This window comes from Neofelis nebulosa, chromosome 11 (assembly GCF_028018385.1).
Source record: "Neofelis nebulosa isolate mNeoNeb1 chromosome 11, mNeoNeb1.pri, whole genome shotgun sequence".
Lineage (NCBI taxonomy): Eukaryota > Metazoa > Chordata > Mammalia > Carnivora > Felidae > Neofelis > Neofelis nebulosa.
In genome coordinates, this window is record NC_080792.1 from 18957019 (window position 1) to 18979644 (window position 22626).

The 22626-nt window shown below is 36.0% G+C and overlaps 1 protein-coding gene and 1 pseudogene across 4 annotated transcripts in view; one reads left to right on the forward strand and one right to left on the reverse strand.

Moving 5' to 3' along the window:
- WDR7 (WD repeat domain 7) overlaps positions 1-22626 on the reverse strand; it is a 357356-nt gene that overhangs the window by 144836 nt on the left and 189894 nt on the right. For 3 of the 4 annotated variants that reach the window (XM_058691984.1, XM_058691985.1, XM_058691983.1), the window contains one exon: positions 6567-6788. The exons of the other annotated variant lie outside the window; for it this stretch is intronic. In XM_058691984.1, coding sequence (XP_058547967.1) covers positions 6567-6788 — 222 coding nt within the window. The remainder of the gene's footprint in view (positions 1-6566; positions 6789-22626) is intronic. 4 annotated transcript variants of the gene reach the window in all.
- On the forward strand, positions 1377-1595 carry LOC131490035 (small nuclear ribonucleoprotein G-like; annotated as a pseudogene).

Genomic DNA, 22626 nt, shown 5'->3' on the forward strand with positions numbered 1-22626 from the left:
CCACAGAGTAGGAAGACAGGAAAGCAGATTACCGCCAAGGGCCAGGGTTAGAAACACGAGGGAAAGCAACACAAAGGAAGTCTCCACGGCTACAGCCCTGCTCAGGGGCTGTCATCATACCATCTGATGACTTGCTTGTATGCAGTGAAAATCTCCATTTTTGTTATGTTTATCCTTTTAAATTTAAAAAAAAAAAATTTTTTTTTAACGTTTATTTATTTTTGAGACAGAGAGAGACAGAGCATGAACGGGGGAGGGGCAGAGAGAGAGGGAGACACAGAATCGGAAGCAGGCTCCAGGCTCCGAGCCATCAGCCCAGAGCCTGACGCGGGGCTCGAACTCACGGACCGCAAGATCGTGACCTGAGCCGAAGTCGGCCGCTTAACTGACTGAGCCACCCAGGCGCCCCTGTTTATCCTTTTAAATGGCATGATGTGTTCCTCATCCTTGTGGCTACTTTCATTCGTAACTTGCAAGTACCACGAGTTTTGTTATTAATTGCAAGTCCGTGACTTTGTCCTAATCTTGCTGATAAAACATTTGAAATTTGACTTAACTTTCTTACCTTAAAATTTAAGAAATAGATCCATTATAGAATCAACCTCAACCAATATCAACATATTCATTAAACAGACATTCTGGAGAAAAACTGTCAACAATAGTAAATGACAACAAAATAAAATCAAACGGTACATAGTACCAGAAAATAAAAACTCTACATAAAAGTTTCGTAACATTAAAATATTCCTGAGGTAGTGTCTAACTGAGGCTTGCCTTCCATTTGGTGGTGTGACAGCTGATCTAATCAATATGATTATAACTCTGTTGTTTTAAAAATTATAACAGATAAGCAGTTTTTTCCAACAAACTCTTAAGAGTTCTTATCCATTTTTATTTTAATGACTTTCTTTTGAGAACTGAATGAAACTGTGGGTCCTTTTCCCAGAACAGACACAAAAATGCACACGAACACTGTGTTTTCCACATGTAACATCTGTGAGGTCATAAAAAACCTTGACCCGCTAAAGAACCTGGCATTCGGCATTACAGGATTGCTAAAGACCCACTGTGGGGAAAAATACTCATTTTCTCTAATCAAAATATTTCACACTATAGACGCAAGGCATTTCATAAGTATGGCGATGTGGATTTTGTATATGTTTTTATCTCCAGGGAAGCAGCACATCCCCAAAGGATGAGTCAAGAGTTGTTCATATTTACAGGTGACCTGTTACTTGCTGACCTCCCCTTCTTATCTATAGCCACATTTCTGAATCTTACTTGCTTGTAACACAAGACACCTATGTGAAATGGTGAAAATATACTGATTTAGGAATTTCGTCTGGAAGCATCTTTGAGCTTGCCGAGTAGACACCATGAGCAAAGCTCACCCTCCCGAGTTGAAATATTTATGGGCAAGAAATTATCATTGAAACTAAATGGTGGCAGACACGTCCATGGAATATGGCAGGGGTTCGATCCCTCTATGAACCTTGTGATAGATCAATGTGTGGAGATGGCAAGAGAACAATATTGGAATGGTGGTAATTCGAGGAAATAGTATCCTCATGTTAGAAGTCTTGGAAGGAGTATAAACAATGGGTGTTTCCTGGAAGAAATCGACTGCTTCCACGTGCCCCGTCTCCCTAGCACCTATTTCACTACAATATAAAAATCAGGTCGTGCGTTTTCATGTTGAACTTTTTTGTTAAATAAACATTTTTTAATAGTCAAAAAAGAAAATATACTGATTTAAAGTTGCAAGATAGGTGTTCAGACTTAGCAGGATCTTAAAGCATTTAACCTACGCCCTTAATTTATTGTCTACACAAAGAAAAGTTAATCCAATTTCACAAAACTTTGGTGAGTCCTGGGCAAAGGTTCAGTTTCCTCCTCTATTTAGTGATAACAGTAATAGTACCCATTTGGAAGGATTATAAAGTTAAATAAGTTATTATATGTAAAGTACACAGCACAGAGTAAATGCTCAATAATCAGCTATTGCGAATGTGCTTCGTATCATGCTAGGTGTTGGACAAAACAGCTGTCTTGCAGGGTGATAAGCGATGTGTAAGCTGTTGAAGTAGAAAGCTCGTTCAACGGTAGCCCCTCTTTCCGTTTCTGTTGATAGAAAGAGGGAACTAGGGCACACATAAGTTAGTAACATGCCGAGTGGAAGCCCGGAGAGGCTATCCATCCCCTCACCTCCACAAGTGAAGAACTCACTCTGCCCCCAAGCTCTTGGGGTCAGTGGCTGACAAAGTGTTGGTCGAGTCCCTCTATAGGATTTGCGCTGACATGAAGAGAGCTGCCGCATCCAAGGTCATGCCCCTCCCTAGGGCACTGTGGATCCAGTGACTGAAGGACACAGGGATATGAAGGCCAAGCCCTTTGCCCCAATTCAAGGACAGTTTGAAGGGCCATCCTGATCCCAGAGTTCCCTGGGATGAGCTGGAGCTTCCTAAGCAACTGAAATGCAATTCAACATCTCGCTCTGCCCAATCCTGTTTTTTTCACTCCCTAAAAGTATTGATCACGAGAATACTCCTGCACACAAATCTGTCTCAGAGTCTGCTGCCTAGGGAAGTGACTTATGCCACTTGCCCAAAGTCAAAAAGCTAATGAGAGATCAAAATGGGATTTACTACAGACGTGCCAGCATAATTCCACAATTATAAAATGAGCAAGAAGAGACGTGACCAAATGAAAGAATGAACCAAAGACCTACAGGCAACATTATAAACACTACCCTGAAACGTCCTAATAATGTCTTTGTGGATCAAAATAAAAATGAAGAATGATCTCTGTTTGAGTTAGCTTTTTGGAATGAGACAGTGTCCATCCCTACATGAAATGAAAAAGGAGAAGGTGATGAAGGTGAATTTCCTGGGATGCTATTTCACTTCAGAAGGAGAGATTAACTGGACCAAAAGGGGCTTTAACGACAGAATAGTCCTGCCCTTTATTTTAAACCAGAGGAAACTGCAACCCAGATCAAGGGCACGAGGAAAGAGTGACCTAGTCTAGGCTTCTTAATTTCCAGAGTCCTTCAGCTTTGTCTTCAATATGCAATTTGGACATTTTATGTGAAGTGTAACTCCCACAAATGATTCAGGTATATTCAAATATAAGTATGAAATGCATTATAAAACTAAGCATGACTTTTGAATTTGGTGTCAGTGTCATTCTTCCCTCCTATCAATGTGGATAATTGAGATAATGATAAGTTTTCACAGAACAGAATGGCTTTTCAAGGAAGGTTAGAATTCACTATCTATACCTCTAGGTGCATTAGCAATTAAAGTTCATCAAATATTGTATCTTAATGGCCTTATCTCAAAATGAGGATAATAATGATTATCTCATTCAATAGGTTGCCATGAGGTCTAAATATTTAATGGTTGCAATGCATTCTAAATGCCACATAAACAAATAACATAGCAATACATACAGCAACTTCCAGCAGGTTAACATTACAACAGGTTATTATTATATATAACTGATCAAAAAAGAGGCCAAGAAAGACACAAGAACATTTAGACATCTGACTGTTTCCAATCATGGGAGCAAGATTTAAACTGATATTTTATAATTATTAAAATAGGGCAGCCATAATAAGTGAGGAAAATACCAAGGATATTTTACACATTTTAAACTAGTTCTAATAGGTACCTTTTCATTTATATATATATTTCTTGCTGGCTGGAAAGCTCTCAGAATCTCTACTATTTCAATAAAATAATCAATAGTATCATTTGCTAAGAAGCATTATCTTTTGCTCTTCCCACACCTAGTCCTTTATTCAAAATGCTTGAGGAATGAACTTGACTCTAAAACACTTAAATAGTTTCAATGTTTGGGGGAATTTTATTTATCTTGCTTCGGAAAGTTGAGGTGGCATCATGCAAAAGTCCCTCCACGTAGCACATCCCAAGGTTTCCATCCTGTCAGAAATAGGCTTTGGGACCCCATGACGCGTGATTCACCTCCTTGTCTCCTAACAAACCCAAAGAGCAGAACACGGAGACCCTACTCTTCTTTTATCAATTACCAAGGCTTCTTTGAAAAATCTCTATTTCTATTCTAGCACAGCTTTTTAAATTCCTGCTTTTCTCCTAACCTACTTCCTCTTTTTCTAGTTATAGTAGACACAATTTGCAAGTGAAATTATTATAGTTAAGAGAAAATACAGAAACAATATCAGAATTTTGCATAAAGATAAATCGTGATTTGAAAAGGGATAACAGTACTAGTCTGGATAAGTGAGATAATATGATGTAGCCTAATCTGCCCAGCAACCAGCCAACAGCTTGCGTGGAATTAGTCAGCAACTCATTAATTTATGATGTTCCTACATTTATGTACAGATACTTCTAGTGAGCTATGTGAAAATTCTTGAGAGACAGCATTTGTGTTCATTTTCCTTGCAGGAAAATACAAAATAAGAAAGAATACGGTTAAGATATTGTACAAAACATGTTGAACTAAATCAATAGTCTTCATAATAAGTAACCCCTTGAAATGAAAGCATCATAAGACTTTTCAAGGAATAGATTTAAAAGCACAAATAGTTTTAAGATAGAGTTAGTTTAAAGCATTGATTTTTGGATGCTAAATATGCAAATGAACATGTTCCTTAAAACTGTGAGGGAGAAATTTTCTCTCTTTAAGGAAAAGAATCGAGGATGCGGGATTTCTGATTTTTCAAGGAAAGTCTGTCATGTATTTTTTTTAAATGGTATCAAATAGTTATGGTAAATATTCAATTGAATATACTGAATATATTTACAAGAACAGTATTTCATTTTTAAACGTCCATATTCACAACAGTCTCTAAATTACATTTTCTGCAAATGTTTAAACTTATTATTGAAAAGTTTTAGCTGTTAACATAGAACCGTACGAGCAATCAGACGTTTCTTGATCCTCGCTAGAGAGATGGTGAGCAAAAGTTTGAAAACCAGCCAACTAAATCAGGCCAAAGTTTCATTAACCTCTAATATAGTCTAATGCCAAGATTCTAAGAAACTATATACACAAATCCTAGGGTGTCTGGAGTGGAGAAGTGAGCCTAACTCTCGGGCCTTTTGTAGAGTGGGAGATTTGAGCAGGGAACGTGCAGAACCTGGGAAAAGATAAAGCTACTAGGGGTGAGAGGGAGGGGCCCGCAGCCGGCAGGCCTTGGCAGGAGAAGGAGAGCCGGTGTGCACAGGTGGCAAATGCAGAGCGCATGGGTTTTTGGGTCACGAGACATTTGAGTTCAAGTTTAGATTTTACCACATTTTGGCTGAGCGACTTTGAAGAAGGCTTGATTTCTCTTTCAAAGTTCAAATGAGGGAAGAGAAAACTTTTTAAATTAAAAAGTAACAGCACGCGTTAGCCAGGTCAGTGGTTAAGCCCTTTGCATCTAGGAGCCATTAAACAGTAGCACTCTGCGTAATGGTCAACAGCACAAGCTCTGGACCCAACAGATTGTGCTGGAACAAAAACTGCCATTTCCTAGAGGTGTGATCTCAGCCAGGGTAAGTAAACCCCTCTGTGCCCAATTAGTCTTATGTGTAAAACAGAGAAAACTGAAGTACCCACTTTATAGGGTTATTATGAAGATTAAGTGAGTTAATGTATGTAAAAGAGCTTAAAATCATGTTCAAAGAATTAGTTGCTTTATTACTGTTGGTGGTGGAACTGTTACCATTAATCTCTGATGCTCAATGTCAAATAGAGATCAGGAGGTTACCAACCACTAACAAGTATTTGTTGTACCAGGAATCTAGAAAAAAAGGAGGGGGGTGGCATGCGGAGACAGGCAGCTAAATCTACAGGAGGGTTTTAATTATAAAAGCTACTAATATGGCTCCATTGATTTCACAGCAAAAGTATGTGACAATGATCCAGTGAAGTTTTCTGCTGTCATAACTAACAAAGTAACATAGATCTTTCTCCCTTGCTTAAAAGCCAAAACCCCCCAAAACACACTGTAATTTGTTCTATAAAGAATACCTTGTGATATATTCAGTAGGATTATATTTGGTCCTTACGATAACACGATTTGTTACAAATTATTTTGCAATATGATAGGTAAGGACCCTACCTAAAGGAGTTCCAACACTGAAGTACCAAAAGACATTACAAAATATCCTTACTTGTTATTAACATACACAGAACGCAAGTTAGCAGGAGGACACAGGCCCTTTGAGCTCTGAATGTAACTAATCCACCCCCACTCCTGACTTTTCAAACCACATTCAGGACTTGTTGTGTAGTTTTACAGAAATTGTTTTAGAAATTAGAAGTCGGGACTAAAATCTTGACCAAAATGTGAGAACACAAAGATCAGAAATGTGCTTTTTAAGAAAAGCATTTTTAAGACCATGGTTTAATTTTTTTTTTTTTTTTTAAAGTTTGGTAACTATAACCAAAGGGTAATGTGCCAAACAGATCATACTGCTTTCTAACTTCATGTCAGCATTCTGTTTGAGCTAAAACCCGGGATATATTCTGAGGTTCTGTTAACAAATAATGTGAACTGAAAGCAACAGATCAGCGTTAGGAATTTTAAAACTTACAAGTGTGTCTGGCCAGTGAGTAGTTGGATCCACCACTAGTCAAGCCAAATCCCTCAGGAATCTGGCTAGAGCTTCGCGGTCTGGTCAACAATTTGGGAGGTTCAATTTCAGCACCAAATTCAGCTCCTATGACTCCTAGTAAAACAATAGCAGTAGCTTGCTTCCGTCTTTCCTCATAAGATGTGGAAATCTTTTTCATTTGTGGGATACTTGATAGGCAACCTGAAAACCCAAACAGAAGTTAAAACACTATCAATACACAAAGACATATAATTAAAAAAAAAAATTCAAGATTACTCTTTCAAGAAAGAACAGTCTTTTTACAAATGGCACTGAGATGTCTGGGTATCCACATGCTAAAGAATGAATCTGGGCTTCCATTTCTCTCTTCCAAAAAAATCAATTAAAAAAAATCAACTCAAAATAGGTTCACAATACTAAATATAAGAGTTAAAATAAGAGAACTTGAAGAAGAATATAGATATACCTTTATGATCTGGGGGTAGGCAATGCTTTCTTAGATATGATACCAAAAGCACAAGTAATTTTAAAAACTTCTTTAATTGGACTTCACCAGTATTACAAACCTTTGCACTTAAGACGACAAAATCAACCGAGTAAAAAGATAACACACAGACTGAGAGAAAACATTGCCAATCAGATATCTATAAAGGATTTTATCTAGAATATATGAGAAACTCTTACATCTCAATAATAAAAAAGTACAACTTTTAAAATGGGTACACAATTGGAATAGATATTTCTCCAAAGATATATAAAGGGCCAGGATGCATATCAAAGAAGCTTAACATCACTGGTCATTAGGAAAATGCACGTCAAAACCACGAGGAGGTATCACTTCACATCCACTAGAAGGGCTGTGATAAAAAGGATTATAAAATATGCTGTCGAGTATGGACGGAAAATGAGTATGCATTGCAGGTGGAAATGTAAAAAGGTTCTACTACTTTAGAAAATAGTTTGGCAGTTACTTGTCCAGTTTGGCTTTCTATTTCCTCTTGAGTCATTTCTGATAGCTTGTGGTTTTAAAGGAATTATCTATCTAACTTAAGTTTTTAAATTTATTAAAGTTATTTACAGTACTATCATGAAAATATTTGTTATATCATTGCTATGGATCCATTTAAATATTATTTGTGCCTTCTCTAATATTACTTTTCATGCCTTTCTTGATCAGTATTGCTAGAAATTTATATTTTACCAGACTTTCAAAAAATATTTCAGTTTTGATCTTATTATTTCGTTTCTTTCTATTTCACCAACTTCTGTTGTTATTTTTACTATTTCTCCTACTGTATGTTTTCTCTCTGTTCTCTTTGTTTCTAGGTTCTTTTTTAAGTAAACTCTATGCCCAACGTGGGGCTTGAACTCACAACCCCAAGATCAAGAGTGGCATGCTCTACCAACTGAGCCAGCCAGGAGCCCTTCTTTTGTTTCTAGGTTCTTAGGGTAAACACAACTCACTTATTTCCACAATCTTTTATTACAGTTAACAATGCCAGTCACAGAGTTAATATCTATTCTTCTTCTCCTTTAATAACAACTTTGATTTGAACTGAGTAGTAACCTACTCACATCCTTTCAGGGTCCTTTCAAGAACTGACAAAGCCATAGCCTCACTCCTGGCTTTAAGCTGTACTCATGATATATGTTAAGTCCTCTTTAGCTCACAGGAGCCAAAAGCCCGCTTCTGGGAAGTAGCTAAGGGTATTAGCCCAGATCACTTCTATTTTATTACTTGTCCACAAGGGTATCTATCTTTCTGGAGACTAGTTATGTCTCTTTGGTTTGCTGTTTGTATATTTTATCTCTCACAGCTATATATTTGGTACAGAGAAATTTAAAAAGTGAACTTCTGGAGACATCTTCATTGGAGGTCAGCCTTCTACTCTCTCTAGTCATCCATCCAGCCCCTTTTAATACTTCACTCTCTATATTACTTAAATCAATATAGAAGAGGGCCCTCAGAGCTCTGAACGCTAAGAAATTAGCAGCAGGGACCTCTAAGTGCTTTTAGATGTTTTATTTTGTCTCTTCATTTACTCTGTCATTCTATGCTAAATGAAGGTAAGGCAAGGGAATGACAATGGGAGAGGCTAAAGGGGTACCAAATCAAGAGAGACTTGTGCATGGCAAGCTGAAGACTTTTAACTTTTGTTTAATGGAAAGCTATTGGAACAATTTTGCATAAGGTGGTGATATCAGATTTATTCACTGTTAGACCACGAGAGTAGCGATAGAAAGGTAGATTACGAGGTAAAACAAGACTGGTGTCCAGTAGAACTAAAAGAAGACTCATGCAACGATCAGGTGAAAAACAGTACCAGTGGTGGTAGAAATCCATTCATTCCATCAGTTACTCAGTCATTCAACATATAAGAATCGAAGGTCTGATGTATTCATGGTATTATACTGGAAGTGAACAGGGATGAGAAAAGCAAAATCCCTGTCCTCTTTGAACTTAAAGGCTACTAAATAAGAATTAGAAATAGGTTACAGAATCAATGAGAACACTATGAACTGAGAGAACAGTCTGTGTGAGAACCTCAAGCATGAAGTAATTTGTTGACTTCCAACTCAAAGACAGGTAATCAGGTTGGAAGCCTAAGAGCCAAGAGAAAGATAGAAAACAGGCAAGAGAGGCAGGCACGGGCTAGACCACAGATGGCACCATAGACCATATTCACATTTCAACCTTTATCCTATAAAAAGTGAGAAGATACTCAAGGTGAGATTTAAGCCACAGAGTAACATAATTAGATTTAGGGGATTAGAAGGATATTGTAGAAACCAAAGTGAGATTACGATTGGTTTGGTCTTGGGGCACCTGGGTGGCTCAGTCACTTGAGCATCAGACTTTGGCTCAGGTCATAATCCCAAGGTTCATGGGTTCAAGCCCTGTGTTGACAGCATGGAGCCTGCTTGGGATTCTCTGTCTCCCTCTTTCTCACTGCCAGCCCCCACCCCACCCCGTGCATGCTCCCCCTCTCTAAAAAATAAAATGTTAAGAAAAAATTTTAAAAAAGATTGGTTTGGTCTTTGGGAAGTTGATAGAAACACTGCAAGCTTTAGATGTCATGCCTTAAGTTCTTTTAAGAATCTAACTAAAATAATTATCAAAATTAACTAATTAAAAAAATTAAAACAAAAAGTAACAAATTTAGTCAAAAATAGTAAAAATTTAAGCAAAAATTAACACAAAAGTAAAACAAAGAAATCCTTTTAAGATAAGTAGATATGGCTTCTCCAGAAGCTTAATAAAAACAAACAAAACACCTAGGGCACAAAGCTTTTAAGTAGAAATTTTAAATTGCATTTATTTAACTGTGCTCAAAGGCAGAATAGAAGTGGGCAAGCAGACCTGGGTGAGGCTAAGAAAAGGAAATGGTAGGATATTACAAAGATGTACAAATTACATCTCATGTAATTACTATTACAAATTTAGTAGTTAGAAAGGAGTAATTCCATAAGAGGGTGGCATTAAAGTACTTAAAAAAAAAACACTAAGAAAACTAAAATGGAAACATCAAAGAGTGGTTACTATTTATTTGGAAAATAAAAGTTTGGTACAATGGAGTACCAAAAAAAAAGATTCGTGGTTGCCACTATAGTCTCTAAGATTCTGCATGTCACAGCTTAATGTTTAAAAAAAGGAGGTGTTTGGGTGGCTCAGTGGTTTAAGTTTCTGACTTCAGCTCAGGTTATGATCTTAGGGATCATGTGTTTGAGCCCCAAACTGGGCTCTGGGCTCGCAGCTCTCAGCACAGAGCCTGCTTCAGATCCTCTGTCTCCCTCTCTCTTTCTCTGCCCCTCCCCTGCACATTCTCTCTCTCTCTCTCTCTCTCTCTCTCTCTGTTAAAAATAAACATTAAAAAAAAGACAGTTCTGAAAATTTGTCATTAGTTGTCATGTAGTATACAGAAAGACAAAATCCAGTATGAGTCCACAGAGAATACACTGATCTTTAAAAATATTCTAAATCTTCTATATAAAATTTTAGTTATTATTCATCTCCCTAATTCATTTTTTATAGTATATTTAAGGATATTCCTCCAATGTTATAAAATTACTCCGTCACTTCTAAAGTCATAAATATTTCATGAATTCACATTTCTTATAAAAAGCCTCAATTAAAATGTTCAAAAATATTTAAGTAACATTCAGAAATATCTTCTGATACCATTCAAAGTAACTCTCTCTCTTCGTGTTTTTTTCCGAGTTTATTAAAGGTACAGAAACATTAGTAAGAGTGTTAATGTGTACGTGCAATCAGAGATTCCAAGTATGCCACTGGTCTGTCATAGTTGTAATAACTGAAGTGGGGGAAAAACCTAAAAGGTTAGCCATACGAAGAAGAAACAAAATCAATAACCACTGCCTCTGTGTTTAGGAGGATGAAAATGAACCCAAATTCTAGAGAAAGTGATATGTAACAGTTTGATCATCTAGATATCAGAACGTGCATTTAAAGCCAACTTTATTTGAGTACAGGGACAGACATGGGAGTAAGAGCTCTGTGCAACTGCATCTAGATGCATGTAGTGTATATTTCACTATTTCCATAGCAGTCTTGAAACAGGAAGCAAATCAAGCTCCCCTCCCCCCACGACGCAGCAAGAGCATGCTCCATAACAATAGTTCAAAGGAAAGCTCTATTCTGCAGTTGCACTGATTGTTCTGTCAGCTGACCTCTGCAGAAGGGAATTGCTAACCGCTGCCTTGCTCCTTAGCTGACAAATGAATGATCGCAGCTCCATCTATTTTCACTATGGCTGCCTCTAGCCCAGGTGCTCAGACAGAGAGCCCGGTGTGACATCTTAGATCAAGATGAATTGGCACAAACTCCTGATCCAAGATTGTTTTATACCATTTAATTTAGTTTCTTCCCCTGCTTGGATGAGCACAGCTCTGGTTATGGATTTCTATTCTAATGTACTGAAGCAGGCCCTGAAAGAAGCCAATGAAGCAGCTGCTGGAGCAGGGGACTGCAGGGATACTGATCAATAGGCAAGGCATTGACCCCAGCCGTTCAGCCTCTGCAACGGCCACTGCTTGAAGGGGGAAGGGGGGTGGGGGGCAGAAGCACACATGGGCTGCTTCCAGTAGGAAATTAAACAACAGGGGCATTTGGAGAGCTCCGCCTCTAGCCCTGGTCCCCCACCTTCCCTCTGTTCCTTTTGTTTAATTACCTCAATCTTGTCTTAACTCCCACTTCTCGGGAAGGAATTAAGACTTTAGGGAAGTTTATAATGTACGTTAAAACAGCCATTTGTTAATTTTATCCTGAAGCTAACAGAAAGGATCATAACAGGTGCTCTCTGCTAAGTGGCCAAAATATGAAATCTTAATTAGCTGTCAAGTATATCACTTGGTGTAATTTAAAGTTCAGCATGTGCACAGGCTCATAAGAACACTGTCCAACTGGTTATTAATACTACTGATGCTGAAATTCTATGCTATCTAATTTTTATCAGTATCCAGGTCTGAACACATCATAGCTCTTTGTTAACAAGGAGTAAGAGGAAGAAAAGGGATCCCCTAAAAGAGACACTGACTGATTAGTGACTGTATAAAGTACGGCTGCCCATCCCTACTACTATTCCAACAGTAACATACCCCAGTTTCTGATTCTTTAATTTTTTAGATTTGAAGACATTTAAAATTATTGGCTTTGCCTGGGTTTGCTCTTAAATAATACAAGACAATATGCAATTAGCTGAAATGTTTTCCTATAAGTGATCATCAAATGGGAGATTTTGAAATATTAAAAGTAAAATAATTCTATAAAAGTAGACCTTTCTACAGTTTCATTTGTCTCATGAAAATTTGGTATTTTTTCACAGAGACATGCCTCCATTTAATCATGCTAAAGGGTGACATGGAGATCCATTTTCTTGACAGGACGGTTGATCACCCTATCACAGTAAGAAAATTAATACCTTCGACTGGCCCTGTGTGGAAAACAGAAGCTGCATGCAGTGGGAAAGGACATAAATGTTCTACATTTTAAGTTGCAAAGAGAATAGTTGTTCTGTGCAAACATAATATGTTTCTTCATTATTGGGTTACTTTAAACAAAATATGAGCCTTTGATTTTATTAAAACAACCGTTTAATTCATACAGTGTTCCTCAAAAGTACATAATTGTCTTTAGATTTAGCATAATTGACTCTAGATTTACGCGAACGGGAGTAAACACTTTACTTACAGCTTAACTAGAACACAGGTAAAATATTTGAGAAGTTTAAGCTATTTAAAGGGCTGTGAGATATTGATTACCTCATTTAAAAAGCAGTCAGAGAGTGCAACCAAGAGGTCAAGATAAATTTACCAGTTTGAAGCACTTTACTAAATAACTCTAAAGATCATGTTAATTGGCTTTGTGCAGTTCCAGGGTAAAATTAATTTTATCCTAGCTTACAATAAAAGGATTAAAAGACATATTAAGTTCTTCAGTTTTAACTGGAATAGGAATCAATGGATTTGAATTAGGGCGAACAGCGGTTTTACGAGACGAAGTGCCAGCAGATCCTTCATATCTGCTATTAGCCCTCTATTGATGGGGCTCTGTTATTGTATTAGGTATTAAGCCTCGGATAAGACGATACTACCCGTTTACTACTCTGAGAATACGGCCTAAGAACTGTGAGAACTGACCCGGAAAAACTGTTCTCCAAAATTTAATTCTTTGTTTAGGATCGAGCATCAGAATGCTTTCCACAGAGGACGGACATATGTTTGATATTTAAAATTCTAGTCAAAATTAATGTAATGTGGTTGAATCCAATCGTAATTCACTTCAAGACCATAATTATCCTTAAAACTGTATCACAAAAGTATCTTTAAGGTTTTTTAAAACAGAATGTTGCATTCGGATTGGTTTAGCTCACTAATTTAACGTCAGAAATTTCTCTGGCACATGACAGAGTCCAAGTGACATTCTCAATGACATCAATGTTTTCTGAATTTGGTATAAATTTCAATATACTCTAAAACATCCCTTTGGAAATTCAGAAACACCGATTTATTCATGATAAATGATGGCAATAAAATTTTAAATGTTTTTCTTTATCCTTTCCATATTTAATACATTTTAGAATTGTACGCATAGAAAAATAAATTGCTTTTACTACATATTGCCTCAGAGAACCAAAAAAACTTGTATTTAGTAAGACTGCATACTAATAAATATCTGGGACTTTGTAGGATTCTGTTTGAATGATCAGAAGAGAGTATGTTGCAAGATCTCACAGTGAAAACTAAATGGCATTATGTCAAGACTGTTTAATATACTAAGCTGGATTAAGCTAGAAAATAGTCTCTATCATGATCCCTTACACCTTTGTTTTATTTGCCATAAAGCATATTCAGTAATATCATGTTTTGATTAATTATTAAAGAACAAAGTAGTTTTAATAAAGTGAACTTTATTAATACTGGCAATCTTGAGAACAGAGAAACTCAGAATTAAGACGTGATTTACTATTTACCAAGTCTGCACATGGCTAGAATGGTCTTAGCATATGGATCAAATGTTAGTCAATTAAACTACAAAAGATTTCTATTTTCAGACCAGCGAAATATTCTTCCAAATCTTCATTTTTATCTCTTTTCTCTTTTCTCAATCCCAAGGATACTTTACACGTGATGTGGCATTATCAACTGATACTATGAAAAATCTATAAGATTGTATATTAAGATGAATTTAGTATGACAGTGAACACTGTCCAATCAAAATATATTTTAAAACATGCCTTAACATAAACAGAAGAACCTAAAAGAAGCTAGGTCTTCAAAAGCAAGTTGAGTTCAAACTGTTTTTCAGGTGTACTTTAAACAAAATAACTTCAACTTTCTCCTATTATCAAAATTGATAAATGTGGTTGCCTAATGGAATATTATTTTTAAGATATGCCTTTTTAATCATTATATGGTGCTAATCAAATATGCTGACTTTACATATACATACACACATTAAGAATATATAATCATATGGGGACGCCCGGGCAGCTCAGTCAGTTAAGCGTCCCACTCTTGATTTCAGCTCAGGGCATGATCTCAGGGTTTGTGGGTCTGAGCCCCACGTTGGGCTCTGTGCTGACAGCACAGAACCTGCTTGAGATTCTGCCGCTCTCCCTCTCTCTCTGCCCCTCCCTCATGCACACTCTCTCCCTCAAAATAAATAAACAAAAAAAAGAATATATAATTATATGCGCATATATAATAGTATATAATAGTCTTAGTGTACCAAGACAGTAAAATTTAAATCTAAGTGAGCTAGAACTGGATTTTTGAGATTTTAAAATGTGTTGTCTATGTTTTAGAATCATAATGAGAACAGTGACCCTCAGTGGAGTTTCCACAGTGCAAACTGTTTCCACATATATTTGGCCCAGACATTTTCTACCACTACCTGCTATTCTTAGAGTTAAGACCAGTAAAGCACAATGCCAGAGAGATATCAACTTTGTAACAGCAATCTTCCAAATAAGCTTTGTTAACAACGGCCAGGGGTTGGGGGGGAGGGATGTTTAAAATAAGCAAAACTCTTTTCATATTAATTCATTTTAGAGCCCATTTGTTTTTAAAAGAATTTAAAAAGGCTAGTCTTCTTCTAATTAGATTTCAGTTATACGTTATACCCCAATTCTTGGCCAAACACTAGAAAGAATTTGTTAAACAGAAACACAAAAAGGCATAGATTGGTGACCATCCAATGTGGGAAAAAGGACTCTCAGACCTCACTCTCTTGGTGGTGAATCTGGGTTTTGTAAATTTACAAGGAGAATTAGTGGGTCTATACCATTGTAAATATAATTAAGTTTCTTTCCTTCGGCCAAGTGCTTTTGTATGAATACTGCACATTATTTTCATTTGTTGGCACACCTCAGAGCACTGCAAATCCTGCACGTTTTACATAATAAGGCACATAAATGTCGATGATATGGAAAAAAAAATTTAAATTGCAGATGGTTGGTGATATGGCCAACATGTGAATTTCGACCTGTGCGCCTGAAGTGAATAAAACAGACCAAGTTTTCTGAATCCTCCAGTCTACCTCCTTGGGAAAAAAGATCAAAATGACAGTCGTGGGGCACTTGAACATTTATTTCAAAATTTTCCCATTATTACCAAACCAGGTGTGTGCACATAGAATGCTTTGAGTATTCACCTCTCACCAACATATTTTAGTTATTCTGTGACCCATCTGTCAGTGTTTTCCTCATACTTACTGGGGGTGAGGGGTATAGATTTGCTCCCCAAATCTATGAGGCCTTCCCTGTTTGGGTTGCTTGTGCATGGTGTCCCCCCCTCCTTTGAAAGCTGAAGTAAACAAACATGCTCTTCATTTGTATGCATGCACGATAGCCCCCTGCTGGAACACCACAGGTTCTGCAAATGCCTATCTCCTGTTGCTGCTGAAGCCATTTTAAAATAATGCCTCTTGCACATATATGTATTATGTGTGTGCATTTGACAAAATACATCATATCCATTCTCCTCAAAATCAGATAAAACACTCCAAAATGATTTTCTGTTTCAAAGGAAACTTAAAATAATCACTATCATGAGGGTATGCTGATCTATTGATTATTTTGATAATTAGAAACTGTAAGCTTTGAAAGCAACTTGTATTTTCAAGTAATTCTTGTAACAAATTTTTTATTCTTCATAGACAAGTTCCACATCCTTTTCTCTATGATATGCATGATCTTATTTTCCCCCTTATTCTCTACCTAAACATCAACAAGTCAATTTGTTTTTACTTTTAGTGCAAGTACTCTCAGTTTGAGAGAAAACAGAAATTCAAAAATTCCTAAGATCTATGATATCTATGTAGTCAGAAATCTTGTAGTAAATAACTACCAAGAATAATGTTCAAGTGTTGGTTCACTTTACCTCTCAAAGGTCAATCTGAGATAACATGCCAAGTTTTAAAAGCTACAAACTAACATTAAGAACGTTATTAGCTTTTTCATGAAGAAAGATATATTTCAGAAATAGTGGTTAGAGGCTTGCAAAATTACAGAAATCTGAAAACATGGCAAATCATTCTCATAAATTCTCATACAGTTAATGTTCAGAAAAAGACATCTTCTACCAATGAGGTACCCCTATAAAAATACCAGAGTAGACATGATGTACTTATTTTAAAAATCAAATGAGACACATGAGGCTTAACATTTGGGAGACTGTTAGGATACATTCTACGACAATTTGACACCTGTACATTACAGCACAGTGAAAAATAAACTGTTATACCTGAGGTCACTGTTGTTCATAAAATAACAAACTATTAATTGGATACACTTAAAAACAATTTTCACCTAGGTATTTATCTTTATCAACTCGATGATACAAAACCAGATCAAAGGGGATAACTGCCTTGTTCTACCTTTGAGAAGTTAACAAGCACATCTGCTCATTTACAAGAAGTTTGTGGAGTATTCATTTTTCTGAGTTACTATACATTTGGTCACAATAATGAACAACGCTTTGTAATTAAAAGTTACCATTTTTAAAAGGTTAGCATGCAGTAAATTGGAGCATCTAAGGTATTTCTTGCCTTTATTTTTCTCAGATTATGTTATCTCGGATTTTGAAAAATGATCACCTTATTTCACATGTTATTTTTCATTCTGCTTTCTTCACTACAGGTGAGTTGTTAAGTAGAAATAATGGAGCATAGTCAGGGGTAGCATAATTCCAGTATCTTGGAAATTAATGGCCAGACCTTTGAAGTAACAGCAGATCTGGGAAAAGGTGTGGTGGTTAAGCCCGAAACAAAGTTTTATAGCTAAGATTTTAATAACCAAGTTGACAACAAGCAGAAATACGTAAGATCTATCCTTTATATGCATCCTGTGAGCTATTGAAAACTTGATAGAGGTTAACATATGGTACAATTCCTAAAAACTAAACAAATAAAAAAAATTTTAAGGAAAAATATTTTTTAATTTAAAAGGGAAATAGAATGAGAAAAGAAATAAGGAGAAGTAAGAAATTTAAAGGGGAAATAAAAAGATCATAGACAACTTTGACTTGTAATTTATTAATCACACTAATAGACGACCAAGAAAGTACATTAACAGATGACCAAGAAAGTAAAGCTTTGAAAAAGAAAAACAAATAAGTCAAAGTAAACTAAGCATTTGTACTAAAAGTCTAAAAGCCACTGACGAAACAAACCACAGCCTCAAGCCATTAAGGATACACGCATTATTAGCCTAGAACCTATAGAAAAAGTAGCCCACCCATCTATATAGTCTAAGGAATATGCACATATGTAAAAGACATTTTAGTTCATTTTTCAAGGAGATTTCTAAGTAGCTCCAGAGAACTTAAAAGACAGAAATCTTGAATTTATTAGATAGCTAAACAGGATTTCCGTTTCTGATCTTGTCACATGTTCATGCTGTTATCATTTTTAAGCCACATGTAGAGAGAGGAATTATGTGCCTTTAAAATTATTATACACGTGGGGCGCCTGGGTGGCTCAGTGGTTTAGCATCCGACTTCGGCTCACACCATGATCTCACGATCCGTGGTGGGTTTGACCCCACACTGGGCTCTGTGCTGACAGCTCAGAGCCTGGAGCCTGCTTTGGATTCTGTGTCTCCCTCTCTCTCTGTCCCTCCCCCCGTCGTGCTCTGTCTCTCTTTCTCAAAATTAAATAAACATTAAAATTTTTTTTAAATAGATGAAATTATAATAGAGGGTTTTAAAATTATTTCACATTTCCTCATCTTATGAGGATAACCAGTCTATCAAATTGACTGCAGTTGTTGCTTGGCAAATTTCTTTTTCCCAGACCTTTTTTTTGTTTATATGATTTCTCCTCAAATAAGCATACACATACGGATATTAAAATTTACTAATATTCTCTTTCATGTGACTATTTCATATGATTTCCTATTAATTAGTTAATTCCATTTATTACTTGAATCTGAGTTGCCTATCTTGTACATATCAAATTGAAACAGTCCTTGAGCCTTGAATTTTTGCATAGCCCTTCCAGTGTTTAAAAAAAGCAAAGTACATACACCTAGAGATACTGGAATTCAGTCATCGATTTGTTACTACTCTGGATTTGGAAAAGCTACTATTCTTGAGATGAACACTAAGAGAAAAATTTAATATTTTAACCTACATATGTATGTAGTCAGATACTCTGGTTTGTAAGATGTCCCACTATTTTCAAAGACTGGTTTTTAAAAAAATCTACATGATAAACACATAACGCTACATGATAAATGCTACATGATAAACACATAATCATTTCCTCCAAATTCTGCCTGAGTAGCTCCAATCATTATTACTCAGGAGTTGTGAAGAGATAGTTTTATAGTCTTCTCATCTTAATTCATCTTTTATTAAGACTAGAGAGCTACTTTCCTATGTAAAAACCTAGAAAATAAATGAGTATTGATGAAAAATGGACACATACATCCAGGCTGGTTCTTATTCTACTCAACCGCTCTGGGACTTTTTGGCAGAAAAAAAGGGAAAATAAAGTCAAGACACGGTAACAGTTACCGAGAACCCCTGCCACCACTGCCCCCGCAAGCCCACCGGTGTCAGGGTCACGACATGGCATGGGAGGGCTGAACACAGGCAGATGCAAACTATCCTAAGCAAGAATTTAACACGTGCTTATAATTTTGCTCAAAAAGCTTTCTCTTATTAGCAAAAGGAAAAAAACCTGATTTCTCCAATACTTTATCCAATGTTTTTGATTTCTACAAAACACTCACATAACAAGAAACGGTATTTACTTACGGTTAGAAAGAATGTTAAAGGTAAAACATTCCTCATTTAGAAAACAAAAAACAACAGAAAAACCTGAAGTCCATCTTTTAAATAATCAGAATACCAGGTCCATACAATTCCATCTGCTTACTTAGGGTTCTTCACACACCTACTAATACTATACGTGTTATAATGACCTAATCATGTGCCCACTACAATCTCTCTCCAAACTCTTTCCAAAAAGAGATATACCATTAAGAATTTAAAAGGAGGGGAGAAGGAGGGGCGGAGGAGGGGTGCCTGGGTGGGTGGCTCGGTCAATTAAGCAGCAGACTCTTGATTTCAGCTCAGGTCAAAATCTCACGGTTTGTGAGATTGATCCCTATGTCGGGCTCTGTGCTGACAGCGCAGAGCCTGCTTGGGATTCTCTCTCCTTTTCTCTCTGCCCCTCTCCTGCTCATGCATATGTGCGTGCTCTCTCTCTCTCTCTCAATATAAACAAACGTTTTTTAAAGAAAAAGCATTTAAAGGGAAAAGCAAACAAATCAGAAATAAAGTATGTAAAAAATATCTCCTAGGTCTAAGACTAGATGATTGTTAGTGGAGAATTTTGGAACTTTAGAGAAAAAAGGGATCATAGAACTCTTCTAACCAAACCAATATGCATATTTTATAGATAAGGAAGATTAAGTAGTTTAAGTGTTCAAGTGACAAGGTGAAGGGCACAAAGAGAGTGGTCACTCATAGCGACATCCCAGATGGATCCCTTGAATCTTCATTGGCCTATGCATCAGTGTACGATGTATAGAAACTAGTTAATATTTGACACCTGCTCCAGGTTAAATCTTTACTAGGTATCTTCAAATCCTGTATAATTACAAATGCTTCGCAAAAGAATAGCAAGCAAATAAAATTTATAATTAGAAAAAAGTCTTAAAATAAGTTTTGGTCTCTAGTACCTAATAACGTTACACATATTTTCTACTGGGGCTATCTAGAACAAATGTAAAAACCTGGTAGGAAATGTTCTATCACACGTATGAAGTAACTAGTGTCAACTGGATTTTATATGGAATATATATATATGAAATATTGAAATATACAAAAAAAATACAAAGTACTAAGCATAAACATTATTACCATCTAGAGACCAAATACTTAAATAAGATATTATCCAGCAGGATCAGAAAATTGGCATGTCATCCACAGAAACATCAACAACTTCCACAGAAGAGAAATTCTTCTAAAATATGAAGGAAGACACCAAATAAAAATATAATTTTAAGTTTTAGTTACCTCTACATAAGCCTCACTATAAGTTAATTTCTACTATAAGCTCACATGCACAAAGGTTTTCCAAACTCACATACTGAACGCCAAATATTGTAAATAAATTCATGATTGCTTCCAAAGTTCACATCGTCATATCAGAGAATAGCTTAGAGTCACCATAAGGGTTAAGACAATCATTTTCTACTGCATACTAGTGCTATTCTAAGCCGATAGTGTGTTTAAATCCACACCAATGAAATCAATACAGCACTGTTCTATTCAAGGTGAGACCAAATAAACCTGTCTGAAGCTTTGAGAAATAGGCTTTGCAGTATACTTTGAGTGCTAAATGCCTTTCAGTCCAGAGATCTGTCATTAAATAATCATTAGCCATCATTCACTCTTCCTAAAAAGCTTAACATCTAAACTTGTTCAGCATCCACTAAAGCATTAGTATAGACTACCAAGTAAGTACTCATTAGCACTTAGGGATGTTTCAACCACTCTGTTTAACCGGGCATTGTCTTATCAAAAATACCCCCAAATATTAAGACATGGTTTCTACTAGTTTAGAGGGCAATTTTTACAAATGATTAGCAAAGAGGACATTAACTTAATGATCAGCCTCTTTTGGATTACGTGGCATAACTCTCAGAGTTACAGTCACCTCTTTCCTGTCTGATCTATCCAAATAAAACCTGATGTCTTTCCTACCATTCAGCATCATATATAATTCAGCATCACATATAAGCCAAATAAAGTCAAGTTAATCACAATAGAGAATTCATGAGGAAGGAATCTTGGCTTTGATCCTGAATGTATTTTAAAATAATGCTTCTTTTATCAATGCTATTCATATCTCACTTTCAATGTATAATCATCTCAGCTGCTGAATATCTACTATAATGCACTGTGCATTATTTTAGATATCATTAAGTAGAGAGAGAAAGTTAAGATACATTCATCTTCTATTACCTAAAAGATTAAGTAAATAATAATGATCTGTATTTAGTAATGTTATTAGATCATATGCGTAAAGTTGATGGTCAAGTAATTTTCTCTGAGCTTATCAGAAGTTAATTCTTGTATGCTATTACACTAATCCTCTCAATTTCAAGCTAACATTAATGAAAATGTCATTTCTGAAAGACATTAATTCATTCTTCATTTTTAAAAGCTCAAATAAAAATATATGACCAGATACTTAGGATCTCATCTATAGTTTTACAACTTACCACTTTCAATTTTAATATGGATTTCAACCTAAATGAGAGTCACAATATTATACGGGCATTTTACTGAACTGGATGACATTTGATATATTCCCAGGAATATTTACATAACTAAATACAAAATATAAGTATTCGTTTAGCTATTAGGTACTTTAAGATGCCAAATACACACTGTCTGAGTACAAACTGTAATAATTAGAAACATTTTAGTATTCTAATTATCAGTTCATTCGATCTATGGTGTTTTCACTTTTTTTTTTTTTTTTTTTTTTACCAATACCTCAACATAATGTTTCAATCGCTAAGATATGAACAAGTATAATATTACTTGGATAATTTGGTAAATGTAATATCATAATATCATATTCCAATTATAAAATATTTCAAGGCTCAGAAATTAAAGAAGATAAGGTAAAACCAAATCTCACCACAGATGGCCAAATTTTCCCTTACATGCTGCACTGGGACATACTTTGAATACACTATGGAATATAAAATGTACATTTCTTTTCACTGGGTAAGGTATATCAACAGTTCTACCAAACATTATCAAATGCAGACACTAAAAACAAAGTAACAGTCTACTAATTTTAAAAATGAGAAAGTTCTTGGGGAAGATGCAAGAAAAATAGTAAAACTAAAATTGATCTACTATGTAAAAGTATCATGTGCAAATAACAAGAGAAAAGGTGGGGGGGGGGGGCGGATATCCAAAGTTAGCATGAATGTTGTGCATATAAATTAGTCACACTTTCCTAGAAGAGCCTTCAATCTCCAAAAAATTG